This window comes from Paramisgurnus dabryanus, chromosome 17 (genome assembly GCF_030506205.2).
Source record: "Paramisgurnus dabryanus chromosome 17, PD_genome_1.1, whole genome shotgun sequence".
Lineage (NCBI taxonomy): Eukaryota > Metazoa > Chordata > Actinopteri > Cypriniformes > Cobitidae > Paramisgurnus > Paramisgurnus dabryanus.
The window spans coordinates 6,477,288-6,493,460 of NC_133353.1; the positions used below are offsets into that span (position 1 = coordinate 6,477,288).

Sequence of the window (16,173 nt, forward strand, 5' to 3'; positions counted from 1 at the left end):
TTTCATCTTTTGATAGCACAGAAAGAAAATACTTTTCATGAAGGTAAGAAAAAGTCACATACCTGAGTACATAGTTGACCCAGATTATGTTCTTTTCGTTGGCATTCTTGGCATTGATTGCAATAGTGGCGCTGGACTGGATCCAGATATAGCCTCCGTTCTTCTGAATCCAGCGATAATACTTTGTTACACACTGACCTTTATTCAGTACTGTGGACCAAAGCAAAGAAGGTAGAAAAAGGTAAGTGGAAATAAACATGAATCTGGCTTCTTCATATATCATACATGATTATGCTTATATACTACAAAGACCTGTTGGGGATGTAATACATGATCATATTTAACAACAGCAATGACAACCACAATTGACTCTGTCAGTCGAACCAGGTAAGTTAAGGTTCAAACCTCTTCATTATTTTCTGTGACACAAATCCTTTACAGATATTAACCATTAAAAACCTAAAAGGCCCAGCAGAGGGCGCTCTGACTGTTTCCTAAGATCTCTGTAGTCGTGTCCTTGAATGAGACTACTGGTGTGAAGACACGGTGGCAGTTGCCATAATTTTGGCTAAATTAAGCGCTAAATGGCGATCTCAAATAATCTGAATTTGCATTAATCATCGTTCCACAAAACAGAAACGGTTGGAATCCAAGCAAGGCTGTAAATTCAGATTCTGGGTTTAATTACAGCTACAAATAGCCCTTCCATAAAAAGAGTCTATTGAGAAGAATGATTTATATAAGAATACGTCTGTAATTAAAATCATTACAGACTAATAGCATTGTTTAAGAAACCCTCCCAGAGGCTCTAATAATTGCCTTTGGTTCACCGAGTGCCTTCTGTACAAATAAATGTTAAACTAACCACTAACTTGAAAACTGAGACAAAACGCACTTGCAGTTGTTTATCGCACTCGTTCACCATGACCACTTGGCATAACCTTGCTCTCACCTTCTCATTCTGCTCAAGAAAATTATACTACTGAATATAAGGTAGAGATTTGTTTACCGACCGTATCTACATGAAAATCAGGGATAGAATAAAATATTTCACATATGAAATGAAAGACCGCATGATAAAAAAAAACTAAGTGCCTTTTGATCATATAAGTTAGGTAAGAAGAAAGTGTTTTAGTTAATTGCTACTTCTTTGAAAAAAAGACCGATAAATAAAGAGGCAGACAGACAGACAGAAAGATATGCACTGTACAGAAACTGAATCAAAAAAATACTTTTGCATGGTTTCGATGTACCTGCGGTAATCTTGTCATTCATATATCGCAATTTTCACCTCTCCCTGTGAAGACTGCGGCACCTTTAAACCCTCATTACTGTCTACAAGTTCCAGGACGTCTTTCCCCCTGCCTTTAAACCTGATGAGCCCATCTCATCTGCATTGCATTTGATGTGATGTCCCCTGACGTCTCCGCCCGACACCACGTCGGTACAGGTAAGGCTTATTTTTTAACCCCCTTTCAGTTACACTGCCATTAAATCAATCAGGGCCTGCTTGAGTTATTGATTTAGTGGTAATGAAGCCACCCCTTTCTCCAGCCCCCTCCCCTCTCTCTTTTCTGTATCCCTCTCTATATTTTCGGCGCAGGAGTCGTTGGCTGCTTTTGGAGGCTTTAAAAGGAATACAGCCTCTTTAATCTCCCTGCTTTCTCCTGGAGCCTCGGGCACGCCTGCAGGATGGTCTCTCACTCTCTCTCTCTCTTTCTCTCTCTACTTCCATCCCCTCATTCCATCTCTCTTTTTCTCTCTCTCTCTCAGGTCCCCTGTCCTTCAGTTCTGTTAAATCACTTGGATCCCTTCCATAATAGCAGCTACCTTTCAGATACCCTTTACCCAACGTGGCCTCACTTCTAGCAGGAGGGGTAGAGAGTGTCACTGTCATATAAAAGTAAGTAATTTACACCCGTGAAATTGCTTTATGGAAAAGTCCTTGCAGTCCACTGGGGTATTATTGTAAAGACAAGCCTTTTATGAATGAGAGAGCAGACATGGGGATCTGCGGCAACTTGGCAAGGTCTGGCTGGAGAAGTGAATGGGAAGCATTTATGCTGCACTCTTTGGATTTTAATGTGACTTCGCCAGCTGAGAAAGTAAATGTGTTGGCCATTTAGAGAAACAACGGGCTGTTAGCAGTCGCTAGACCACCTTGGTTAAGCTATCGGGAGCGCATGGTTTATTCAGCCACAATATAAAACATACTAACCACCGTAGATGTATTTGGGAAAAAATAAATACACCGCTTTGGCAAAGATTTATGTTTATGCATTTGGCAAACTACTAAATGGGTTTTTCATAGACATGGTCTAGTGGCTAATACACGCTCTTATGTATTGCACTTGTGTGCGACGTCCTGTGTTCGAAACTCATCGCCTTTCACTTTACTGTCTCCCATTACCTCTATACTGTCCTGTCCTAATAAAGACAAAAACCCTGCAGTAATATAAAACAACAACACATTCAAATGAAGCACTATTGATGTGAACACCACATATCCATGGAAACTGACTAACAGAAACATCTTCTTCATATTTACTCTGAGCGCGTTATGGAAGAAACTCTGCCAACGGTACGTACGCCGGGTGTAGAGCAGGTGTATTTTTCTGCAGCTGTGGAGTCTATCTTCAAGCCCAGTAAAGAGTGAAGGGAGTTTTTCATTAAAGTCAGTTTGAACTAGTCTTCAGAGACCGGCTCTTGTACTCTGCCTTCAGGCACAGAGCTTCATTCTCCTGGGGTTTCAGCACACTTCTGTGAGCCATCGTTTTCCACCTCTTTCCTTCTCAGCTTGTAAAAACACACACACTCCCGCAGAGCATTTATGCAGCGTATATTATGCTCGCTCATGTCTTTTATTAATTTAAGCGTGTTGGTCCTGTTCGGTAGTTGACACAGGTGAGGTCAGACCTGTCAAAATGTATTTCTGCCCGTGTAAAGCACCTGCTCTCAGATTCTTTATGAGCGATCCAGTTGGCTTTCTAATTCTTCTATAGAAAACTAGAGCTCAAAATAACAGAGACGTCCGTCCATCATCCATCCATCTTTGTCTATCTATTTCCATCCATTCAAGTATGTCTAAGTATGTCCGTCTGTCCGTCCATTCATCCCTGTCTGTCCATCCATTCATCCAAGTATGTATATCATGTGAAGTATCCATTCCTCTCTCCGTCCATCCATATCTGTATTGATCGATCTATTATTCATCTATTCATTCATTCATTCATTCATCCATCGATCCATTCTTCCAAGTATGTCTATGTGTACTATCCATCCATCCGGCTGTCGGTCCGTCTATCCATCTGGCCATCCATCCATTCTCCAAGTATGTCTATGTGAACCATCCATCCATCCATCCGGCTGGCCATCCATCCATTCTTCCAAGTATGTCTATGTGTACTATCAATCCGGCTGTCCATCCATCTATTCTTCTAAGTATGTCTATTTGCACTATCCATCTGTCCGTCCATCCATCGAGCTGTACATCTGTCTATTCTCCCAAGTTTGTCTATGTGCTCCATCCGTCCGTTTATATCTATCTACTATCCGTCCGGCCGTCCAAGTGTCTATCTGTCTTATGTCTGTCTGTCTTTCCGTCCGTCCGTCTATATCTGTTTATATCTATCTACTATCCGTCCGGCCGTCCAAGTGTCTATCTGTCCCATGTCTGTCCGTCCGTCCATTCATTCAAGTATGTATATCATGTGTAGTATCCATTTGTATGTCCGTCCATCCATATCTGTCTATATCTATCTACTATCCATCCATTAATTCATCCATTCATTCTTCAAGTATGTCTATGTGTACTATCCATCCGTCCGGCCATCCATCCATCCTTCCAAGTTTGTCTATGTGTACTAACCATCCATCCATCCGGATGTCCATCCATCCATTCTTCCAAGTATGTCTATGTGTACTATCCATCCATCCATCCATCCGGCTGTCCATCCATCCATTCTTCCAAGTATGTCTATTTGCACTATCCGTCCGTCCGTCCATCTATCCGGCTGTCCATCCGTCCATTCTTCCAAGTATGTCTATTTGTAGTGTCCGTCCGTCCATCCATCCGGCTGTCCATTTGTCCATTCTTCCAAGTATGTCTGTGTACTATCTATCCGTCCGTCTGTCCATCCATTCTTCCAAGTATGTCTATGTGATCCATCCATCCATCCATTCTTCCAAGTATGTCTATGTGATCCATCCATCCATCCATCCATCCATTCTTTCAAGTATGTCTATGTGTTCCGTCCGTCCATCCATATCTGTCTATATCAATCTACTATCCATCCGTCCGTCCAAGTGTCTATCTGTCCTATGTCTGTCCGTCCGTCCGTCTGTCCATCAAACTAACTATCTATATAATCAATTCAATCCACAGCTCCACTCTTTTCTTCTCTGCCTCCACTGGTTTTCAAATCAAGGTCTAATGGACCCAATCTGGTGGCTTTTTAAGGTACAGGGACAATGCAATACAGTGGTAATTGCGCTCTAATTCAGTTGAACTCCCAATATCTAATCAGACAGCTCCAAATTCCCTCGCCAGCCCCAAGGACACCCGCTCTCCTCTGCAAACACATAATAAAACGCAGGATTTATCCCCTGCCTCTTCTTGCGCCTCGACCCTCACTACTTAAATAATGGCAAACTGCCTGCTGCAGAGCCGCACGCATATTTACTGTATAAAACGCTACACCGCTCTCAATAACGCTTTGAATTTCTGCCATCATGGCGGAGGGTTGGAGGAGGGGGAAGTGTGCTGCCAAAACACACTTAACAGATGATTTAGGATATTCAAAAAGCACGAACGCTCCTGCAGACGGTCAGCGGCCCTCCTGCCGAGTGCGATGAAAGCAGAGCGTGCAAAAGGTTGAGGAACCTTCAAAGAGCTCTCCAGTGAATCTGGACAGATGAATACTACATGACATAAAAATGCCCTCGAAATGTAGCGCCTGCACATAGAGAGGAGCAACTTAAAGGACTATTTCATAATTCATCCGAAATTACAATTTTTTCATCATTAACTCGCATCATTTCAAACCCTTTTGAGTTTTGTTCTTCTGAGGAACGCAAAAATGGATTTTTAAAGAAATAAATAAGGGCTGGGGCTGTCTGGCTCTAAAAAACACCAGAGAAGTATCATGAAATTGGTCAACATGACTCGTTTCTCCAACCAGATTGTTATAGTTAGCTAAACTAAAAAAATATCTTTCAAATGTTGATTTAATCACTGAGAATGGTTTGGTATTGGATCTAGCTATTTACTTAAAACATACGATTCAAAAGAAGGATTCAACCACATTGTTGCTTCTTCCATGAGCTTTGCAAGATTTCCAATGATTAATGACTTTATATTTCAGTCCAGCAAGTTCATCATATGGAATAGCACATGCGTCATATATACGATTTTTATGAAACTTTAATACTGCTTTTTGTCATGGTGAGCTTGACAGCCCCAGTCTTCATTTACAGATCATTCACTACATAAAAATCACATTTTCCGGCTTGCACAGACGCAAATTCATACGGGCGAATAAAAAACGACTTCTCATTTTTGGGTGAAGAGTGAAATGCACTAGCCTATCGAACGAATGGCGATTTTCAACAGTGTTCTGCATCTTGTGATAAATACAGGGTTTGTTTTGAATGCACGAATCTGCCTGCCGTCTGGCAGAAGGAAACGGTCCTTCGTCATGGTCAGTTATAAGACGAAGCTCTAGCATGGATAATCTCGCCTGTCACACTGCTGTCCCATTACACTGAAGGGCTGCTGGGAACATATTACACTAGCTTTGGCACGTAACGCCCTGTGCTCTTACGTTCATTGACCAGTGATCAATGAGTCTTACTAAAGCATGTAAGGACACTGAATCTTGCTCTTTAACAACCATCCTGTAGTTTTTGGCACTGCTGTGTGGCTGCACAGATTGATTGGATAGATTTGGGGGCAGATGTACTCACAGTCTAAATGGCTTTGCCGTATGCCTTCCACGTCCTCTGCGTGAATGAAGTGATAACATCTCTTCCCTACGATGTCGACAGGTGTCAGGTCCATGTAGTCGCTGATTCTGGAAAGGATTTAGTTAACATGATATTAACATTCACCTTGTTTACTTTCTTAATGCACATTCCTAAGGTTTTTTAACCTCCAACCACCTGAAGCTATATTTCACCATCCAGACAAATTTCTTCAGGATCTATACTCTCAATCTGGCGTAATAATTAAGGACTTTGCTGCCGTAACATGGCTGCAGGAGGCGCAATGATATTACGTAGTGCCCGAAAATGTTACGGCAGCAATGTTACGGCAGCAAAGTCCTTGATTATTACGCCAGAATCAGAGTATAGTTCCTAGCCACATCTGCCTAGAAAATCGCAACTTAAATTTTCCGCCGGTCTCCGTACACGATGTAACCACAGAAGAGTCAAGTTTTAAATGGGGAAAAATATCAAAACTCTTTGGTTACTTTTTTAGGCGCGATGCTACTGGTCTAAACAGATTCAATGGAGGAATGCTAAGCTATGCTAAAAGTGGTATCGCCAGACCTGGAGATCAGCTGAATAGATTCCAAAACAGTAAAAATCAAATGTTTAACTCTAGGGGAGGTAGATCCACAAAATAAAATGCTGTATTATGCGTGCTATGTTTCTTTGTAAAGCAACACTGCACGCCTGGGCACAAATGCATTGTCCTACAGAGCGCTAAATACAAACAATCAAGACGGCAGTTTTGATTGGGCGATTGATGATGTTGGTTATAACTACAAGTGACCCTGGAGTATAAAGCCTTAAAGATTTCTAAACTTTGTAAACATTTTCACAGATTTGTATTTTCTTTGTTTAAATGGAAGCAGTAACACAATCGTTTACAAAAACATTGAAACCAGTTTTCAAAAGTTAGCATTTTCGGACCGCAAACCGCTGTTGTCACACACATTCAAAGCGCAAAAAGAGTTTCCTGTTTTTGGTTGGAAACATTTTGGTATAAAAACAGCCCCTACATTTTAATTGGAAACCATTACTTGTGGGAGCCAATTGGGTTACTTGTGAGAGCCAATACATGAGCATCCCACAAAAAGCAACCAATCAGATTCTACAATAGGTGACCTGATGAATTTTCTGTATCTCGCTAATACAAACATTGAGCTTTTCCAGCAAACAGCCATCCAGTAAGCTAAGTAAACTGCAACAGATTTTATTCATTAAAATCATTTCCATCTGCGATGGCAAGCTGTCAGCCAGTATTCATTATAGATGTTATATTTTCTGACCTACTGCTGCTTTACCAACTGCTTGTTGAATCTAAAAGCAATTATTACAGAATTATTGAAAATTTGATAAAAACAGGTGGAACGAACCATTTGAAATGCCTTTCAATAACATTAACTGGATATTTTGAGACTATTTTTAAATCATGGTCCAGAGAACAGAACCTATAAAAAATGGTCTACCGATCTCTATCCACTACCGTTTAAGAGCAGGCGTTTGGCTGTGATGATAACTCCACTATAGACTTGGCCCGATTCCATTCTCTCATAAATATATTAAGTGCACTGGAGTGGTTAAAATTTGAGTAGACATTGGGACAACTTCAATCCCAGCGATATAAATAAAACTAATATGATATTTCCTTTCAGGCCTGGCCAAATTAAGATGTTCTCATTTTATGGGGCAGCAGCGCAACCACAGATGTTTTGTAGGTACAAACGAGGCTTTTCTCTTGGATTGCTTTTCAAACGAGCGATAGATGTTCAAACAAGGTCACTGCGGGATTGCGCTTAAGCAGAACTTGTTGCTAACAGCTTCATAATGAACTACACACAAACATGACAGTGGCAGATTATCCAATATAGTACAACACATTTTCACCCACAGATCCTCTAAAAATAGTGCAATATTTTGGATTTAGATACATTTGGTTAAAACCTAAATTCGAGGTATGCTTTCATTAGTTTTGAGCTCTTAAATGGATAGATTATAGATACACAGTTGACGGTACCCATTGACTTCAATAGTATTTGTTTTTCTTACAACTGTGTGCTTGCTATGATTTATGATGTAGTAAAAAGTTTATCCTTGCGTTAATGAAACGTACACAAGCCAACGTTGTCAAAACAATTAAAATTTACACAAAGCATTTTTAGTCGTATTTATTACGCGTGCCAGGCCAGTAGTTGGCGATGTTACTTTGTAAAGAAACACTGCATGTCTGTGCGCATGAGCATTCTTCCACAATGGTATTTGTTTATTCTACTATGGAAGTCAATGGGTAAAGTCAACTGTGTGCTTACCATCATCTATCAAAATATCTTTTGTTTTCATTTTTGGGTGAACTATCCCTATAAGCATTTTTGGGGCTGATAAACTAGAAGGTAAACAAATATATCAACTAAGGCCTAGTCCACACGGACACGGGCATTTTTATAACCAGAGTTTTTCCGCTAAAAAAATCCCGTCCACACAGGCTCGGTTTAAAAGAAATCTCCATCCACATGAAAAAGCAAAAACACGCTATCAAGTGGTGTCAAGAGCATGCCACACCAGTAGGCGGCAATATAACCCAAATCGTAAAGCCACCTTGGCCAATCAGAAGCCTAACAAAAAGTTATCCGCCATTGCACAGAACCCTCAACAAAGCAGTCAGTGGCACACAATCGGACGTTAAACACAGCGAATAATGGCACACACTTTGACGTCACAAGGCAAAACCCCCCGGTTGTACTGTCTACACGACAACACTGCTACCGGCGTTCCTTAAAATCCTCATCAAGGCAGGGGTTTTTGTAAAAATATGCGGTTTCACGGTCGAACCGTGTAAAAAGTCACGGTTATAAAAATACCCGTGTCTGTGTGGACTAAGTATCTAACACTTTTAAGGTTGTTTAAATATTAAGTAAAGGGTAAAGTACCTGTTTTCACAGTAGACAATGTTGAGATCCATGTTGACCCGTGTAACGAACATCTGGCAGTCGATCCGAACCTCGTTGATGGTGGGTGGAGGAAGTGCATGGGCGACCACGACCATACCCATGATCTGATTGGGTACGGAACGACTGTGTGTTAATGCCATTCTTATCCTTAACCTGCCTGTAATGTGGATCACCTTGAAGAGACAAAACGAAAAAAAAAAATATTAGCATGAACAGAACCCGACCTCAACCCAGTGTCTTCTACAACGTTATGAAGGTAAAAGAAAACAGTTCCTTGTTAACACGGCAGAAATTAAATATAGTTTCCTACTTTTAGTTTAGATATAATCTAGTTTTAAATTGTGTATATGCCACAGAGAACAGCTGATCAATATCCAAACCAGGTATCTGGTTTTATGAGTTGAGTATGTTCATTAAAAAAAGGAAGAAACACAATTTTAACTTTGAAATAAGTGAGAGAAAACAAAGTTAGGAGCACTAATTACTATTTCCTGGCTTTAAAGTGTGCAATGCTTTAAAGTCTTTGTAGCCCATTTTACCCAGAGGATGCATTGACTCGATCGACAACCACTTTCTTTTTTGGAGCCGACCATTTTAATCACCCAGGGAAACCTGGAGGGGATTGTTTTTGTAGTTTTTTAAACTTCTGACACTATCCTTTCATTGGTTCACCTCAGAGATTGGCGAGATACTATTAGCATCATTCATATAGACACTCTCGGCCCCCGAAGTCACAGAGTCCACAAGCCGACAGGGGTCTTTGATGCTTTGTACGACAAGCAACCCAAACCCAGGGACTAACTGACTGCCTCCATCACTAAACACACTGACTAAAAGCTGCAGGTGTGGAGTTGAGAGAGCCAGAGTTTGTTTAAACTTTACTGATTTCAAAGGATTTCTCACATCAGGCTGTAATTCTAGATTATCGTAAACTTCGATTGGATCTGTCACATTCAATAGTAGCTGGAAATTCCTGTTTGTCATGCACAATTTACTTTGGTGGGAATATATGTTGTAAAGTGAAATATTGCTCTGTTAGGAAACCTAGTGTGCAGCCTAAATAGACGTGATTTAAGTTATCATACTATAGCTATTATATTAGCTATAATTATATTTCATTCTTTTTGCTTGAAAATATTTCACTTTATTTGTGTAATTTAAAACGCCTGATATATAGTTAAACAGATTTTACCGTAAAAACATGCAATTAACCCTAAACCAAACTTTAATCCTGTCAGTGATATTGCAGCATTAAACAGATGCACATGCATGTCAAAACTGATGCAGCTGTTGTCGAATTTCAAGATGCAAATAACAACACAATAAGTCCCTTCAGAAAAACGTGATTATGCATTTTTTAAATACGCCACACTTTCGTAGCATAAATTGCAGATTTCCGTATGCAAAATATGCTGGGCTTGCATGACTTCATAATCCCCGCCTTTTCATAGCAAAATCACATATATTTTAGCAGAAAGTTGAAAAATGTTGCATTAACTTCACACAAGCGCAGCTTTGTCTCCTGTTGCCATGGGAACGTTATGAAGTGACGTGATTATGTGACGTGAACATCTTTGAAAAGCTGCAAAAGCTGCAAACAGTTTTTGAAAGTTCCCGCAGTTTTTGCAAGTTCTTGCAGTTTTTGCAAGTTCCCGCAATTTAAACGCATAAAATTGTACAAATATCCTGCATATTCCATCACATTTTTTAAGAAAACATGCCATAAGATCAAGGATTTTTGCCCGCAACAACACAAAAAAAGGACTGCCTGATATAAAACCTGCACACCGATCCTGGCAAAGACACTGAGCCACGCCAGGCTAGACAATACATGCATGCCACCTTCACAAACCACATTCCAACCTGTATAACACTTTCCCTTTCAATAAATAAACACTGAGTCGTATTAAAAACATACAAAATGGAAATGATGCTTTCTGAAGCCCAAAGCGAGGGGCATCAAAAAGTTAGTCTGAAAATACAACTTTTGAAGTAATTGCCACAAAGAGAGACTCGCTGGTGAATAGCTGCAGGAACGCTCTTGGCAAGAACATCATACGCAGTGGCAAAACATTAAATATGCTCGGGCTGCTAAATGCAAGCTGACATGGCGAGGGTTCACGGCGGCCGCAGCGAGAGGCAGCCGCATAGCATATCTCAATTTAATACAAGCCAACATAACAAAAGGATCAATTTTTATAATTCATGGTTCAGCACACAATGCCCCCACCCGTCCGCCCGTCACCGCGCCGGTGAATATAGAATAGGTATACATAAGAAATAAGATTCATCTGTTTCTAGGGATTCTCTGGAGTGCTTTTGAAATGCGATACGGCACGAGTAATGATAGAGTGCTTTTACATGAGTGCTTTAACTGAGCCGAGATGCTTGGGCAAAAAAGGAAGACAAGTCTAAGCTGGAGAAGAATTCACTTTGATTTGACCTCCAAAGTAAAGCGAAGATATAAACAGCCGTGATGAGTGCAGTGCTTCCATTCGACCACCTAATGCTGTTGCGCCGTATGCAAAATTCATACTTGTGTATTATGTAACAACACAAATATTGACTCAATTTGGTAGTAAATGCAATAAGAAGTGGCCTTGTCTGGCTGGTAATATATGCGCATGTGCGTGTGTGAATATTTATGCTATGGGTTAGTGTGCTCCCCGACTTCACGCTTATTTGCATCGAATCTACGTCCAGATGGATGCGAAGAGGGGGGTTGGATATCAGTCTCTTGCCACACAATCATAGTTTACTATTAACAATCTGATAATAAATGTCAAAATGGACATTTTAGTATGGTATTCGGCAAGATATCGCTGACATTCTCCGTGTTAACTAAACAAAGGTGAATTTAAAGACTGCCCAGGTTCTATGAGAACAGAAATTCATAAGCATATTGAAATATTCTTTAATAAGCTATAAAATAAGCATGATCATCCCATAATCACACAAATACAGAAATGAAAATACTAAACAAGGCCATTAAAAAAACGATAACATTAACAACAATAAAAGCACTATACAGGCCAATTACTGTTATTTAAATGCATTCATCTGGAGATAATACATTTAAACTTTATTATGCTGCTCTAAAAACAACAATTTTGAAAATAAAAATAGAGGCGATTATAAGCAGGATGACTTCAGCTTTAAAGGTGCAATGTGTAATTTTTTAGAAGAATCTCTTGACAGAAATGCAAAATAATATACAAAACTATATCATTAGGGGTGCATAAAAACCTTTTTATAATGAACCATTATGTTTTAATTACCTTAGAATAAGACTTTTTATCTACATACATTGAGGGTCCCTTACGTGGAAGTCGCCATTTTGTGCCACCATGTTTCTACAGAAGCCCTTAATGGACAAACTTTTTTTACCAAGTTGTCTCCAACGATGACATGTTTTCCGGTGGCGGCTACTAAAGCTTCTCTATGCGTTTCAAAAGTTAGGGGTGAGCAGTGGACTGAGCTGATTGTTGCAGTTCGCAACCTCACCACTAGATGCCGCTGAAATGTACACACTGCACCTTTAAATACGCCATTTTAACACTAAAAGTTAACTATGAAAATGACTTTTTAACATCACAGGCTTGCTTTTAAACACCAACAACTTCAAATCATGTTAAATTCAATACAATTTCATTGCAATTCGTACGTATCTTACGTGGTGGCTAATTGTATGAATTCATACAGCCAAATTTGTAAATTTTTGTACGATTTGCTTTAGCCACATATCTTTGGAAAAGCTGAGATTCTTGTGATTCGAAAGATGTAAACCCTTACCGTACATTCACACAGGACAGATGCGTTAACGCTTGACAGAAGGCTTGTCTGAAGCATGCCCAACAGCCAATCACAGTGGCCGCAACACATGCTCCGGTCTTCCATAAACATAATTGGCTGGCTCTGCCTAGGTTATTTACATAAGGTGATCTGATTGGCTGACGCACGCATTGCCGCTTAAAAAATTGAGAAATGTTCAACTTTTGCCGCGAGCAATGGCAGTGACGTGGCACCAACGGATCCACAATTCTGTTCGGCAACGCATGACATCACCCATTAAAAGTGAATGGGAAGCGTTAACACTTACGCCCCGTGTGAATGTACCGTAAAAATACAATCAACACGTCAGGTTCAATTATTTTTTCAAGCGTTTTCTTTAGAAAGTTAAAGTTAAATCCACTGTTTCTCAGAATAAAAGCATCTGCCAAGAATAAAACTGTAAATGTTATTATGACAGTCTTACCTTGTATCCAGAAGACTTGATATGAACGCCTCTCTTGGTTAGCGTGGACTTCATTCTTATGAAGAAGGAACGTTCTAGAGTGTTATCTGGAGACAGAAGGCTGGGGCTGCTGGACTCCACTGCAGAAACAAACAAACAAACATTTCTATCACTAAACCAATACACAACCCGCAGAAAAACCCCAGAGAGGGGAAGATGATATCAAACCGCCTTAGTGCAATAACTTCTCATTGAGTTTCTATCATCAGTAGGTAGACAGTTAATGAAACAGCACAACCTGATAAGAGGGAAGGTGCTAATGAAACTCTGACAATGTTTTAATTGTATTTACTAATAGCATCAGACAAAGCTTCAGCTTAACATGTTAATTGCTTTAAACTCTACGTGGCAAATAAATCTCACCAGGCAGGAGTTGGACATATTGGCCTTCTCGGTAATGAGTAAATTAAGAAATGAAAAAATTAAGAACAATTTAAGAAAAGAACTAAGCATTTTTAGATGAAAATAATGAACGATTCTTTCTAACAGATCATTATTATTGTTTCTCATTTGGGGATTTAAGCTAAGAACTAACAATTGAAGCATTACAGTATATTCCAATCCTATATCATTGCAATCCATACATATTTTACAAGGTGGCTAAGTAAGTAATGTAATGGATGACAGGCCGTTGAATTATAAGAAAATTATTCACATCCAAGGTGGTTCGCGGAGTGCATTTATTTTTGAATAATTCAAAAGACCGGAGTCAATTATTCTGCTTATACCACGGTTACCACAAACATTAATCTGGTGCCTATTGTTTAACTCTTTCACCGCCATTGACGAGATATCTCGTCAATTAAGAGAAAACGCTTCCCCGCCAATGACGAGATTTTCCGTCTTTCCGCAATACCGCTATTATCCACCACCTTCCGCAACTTTTTAAACCCGGAAGTATTGCCCTATGGCAAGCGGCTGCATGTCCGTGTCTGTTTTAAAGATCGCTCTGAATGGGATCTCTATGAAAAGTCCGTCACAAAAATGGAATTATTTCTGCTTTTTGCTCAAAATTTGGTGTTTTTGCAGAAACCTACCCATATTCAAAAGCTGATTACAAAAGAACAACTGAAGGTAGGATGAAACGTTTTTTTTTTGTTTGAAAGCAGAGGGTCTGTTCTTTCATTTGGTATATTGTATGTTTATATATTTAAAGAAGAACATTTTCTGGAAGGCATTAAACTTTGGTGAAAATCATGAAAAACGCTGGCGCTGGCTGGCAACTTTTTTTAAAACGCTGGCGGTGAAAGAGTTAAGACATTTGACAGGTCAGGCGTGCGTGTATAGAAAAATAATCAACACCCATGGAACATTTCTCAGCCAATCAGAATCAAGCATTCAACAGACCCGTGGTATAATTCTTATTCATTTGTACGACCACATTCGTACATTTCGTTATTGTTTTTTATGATAATAGTACGTTTTTGCACAACTTAATTCGTATGAATTCAGACAATTTAGCCAACTCGTAAAATATGTACAAATTCTCGTGAGATCAGGTTGTATATTCGGCATGTAACGTTTTAGACGTTATAGATTTTAAGCACTTGTGTTGATTGCATCTTTAACGCTTTCGCTCATAGCGAATGTATTTGCAATTCTTGCCATGTTTCTAATAAAGAGCAGTGAAGGCCATGCTATCATCGCCCTCTAGTGGCACCTTCGTGTCACAGTAGGAGCAAATTACGAATGACAAATTTTGTTCAAGATAATCTTTATTTTGTTTTAGTTAGATCAGAACCATAAAAATGTCTTGTTAACTCTTTCCCTGCCAATGACGTTTTTTTCCGGCAATCTGTATTTCCGCTATTATCCACCAGGTGGCGCTCAAACCCAACTTATAAAACCTGGAAGTAGTCCTTCTGGGCAAACAGTTTAAACTCTGTGTATGTTTTGATCATCGTTCTGATACTGGGGCCTCATTTATAAAATGCTGCGTAGAAACCATCCTACATTTGATCTTATGATCATTTATCAAAAATGCGTATGTGTGATTCATAAACTGAATGTAAAAAACATGCGTACCCCTTTCTTTCCGATGTGAAATTTATAAATCGCAAATGATCTTGAACTTGTGCGCAGCTGAGCATATAAAAGAGGGTCTGTCAATGTTTAAACCCAATTTCAAGCAGCAAGAATGGCTTATATTTCCAAAAACCTGCAGCAATCGGAAAAGCAAAAGTGCGTACATCTGCTCAGACCCTGATGTGGCGCTAAGCACTTTTCCACGTCAAAGACAGTTTTTATAAATATGGACTTTGCCGTGGATTTTTGCGTATGCACACTTTACAATCAAATCTGTGTGTATGCACGCTTTATAAATGAAGCCCCTGGTTTCTATCAAAAGTCCTTTACAAAAATTGAATTATTTCAGGTTTTTGCTCAAAATGTTGTATTTCTGTAGAAACCTACCCATATTTGAGAGTTGATAAAAAGGGAAAAAAATGAAGGTAGGATGAAACATATTTTTTGTTTGAAAGCAGAGGGTATTGTCTTTCATTTGATATATTGTATGTTTATATATTTAAAAACATTTTCTGGAAGGCACTAAACATTTGTGAAAAAAATAATAAAAAAATGCTGGCTGGAGACTTTTTTCAAAAACGCTGGCAGGGAAAGATTTAATGTTTTTACGTTTCTAGTTTCTCCAAGAATGTTTTTATTTGAATTTTTTTTACACCCAAGCACCGAGGTAGCAGATTTTCAAAACAAAAAAATCTAGTTTAATTATTTAAGGAGAACATCAAAAGAACCCATCCGATGTATTTGTAATGCATGATCATATAATTGTCGTATGACATGAGACAGTTCTTGTCTTGATCGTAAAATGAGAACACCTGATGATATTTTCTGCATATTTGCCATAACATGCTTGATTGGAGTTAAATGAATGCCACATTTTATCTTGACATTCGACATGTTACAAACAAGCATCTGTCAAGGAGT

At 39.3% G+C, this 16,173-nt stretch overlaps 1 protein-coding gene across 5 annotated transcripts in view; it reads right to left on the minus strand.

Annotated features, from left to right (window-relative positions):
* npas3 (neuronal PAS domain protein 3) overlaps positions 1–16,173 on the minus strand; it is a 324,250-nt gene that overhangs the window by 5,904 nt on the left and 302,173 nt on the right. For all 5 annotated transcript variants that reach the window (XM_065253793.1, XM_065253789.1, XM_065253784.1 and 2 more), the window contains 4 exons: positions 13,189–13,307; positions 8,913–9,106; positions 5,965–6,071; positions 63–210 (listed from right to left, as the gene is read on the minus strand). In XM_065253793.1, the coding sequence (XP_065109865.1) occupies positions 63–210; positions 5,965–6,071; positions 8,913–9,106; positions 13,189–13,307 (568 nt within the window). The remainder of the gene's footprint in view (positions 1–62; positions 211–5,964; positions 6,072–8,912; positions 9,107–13,188; positions 13,308–16,173) is intronic.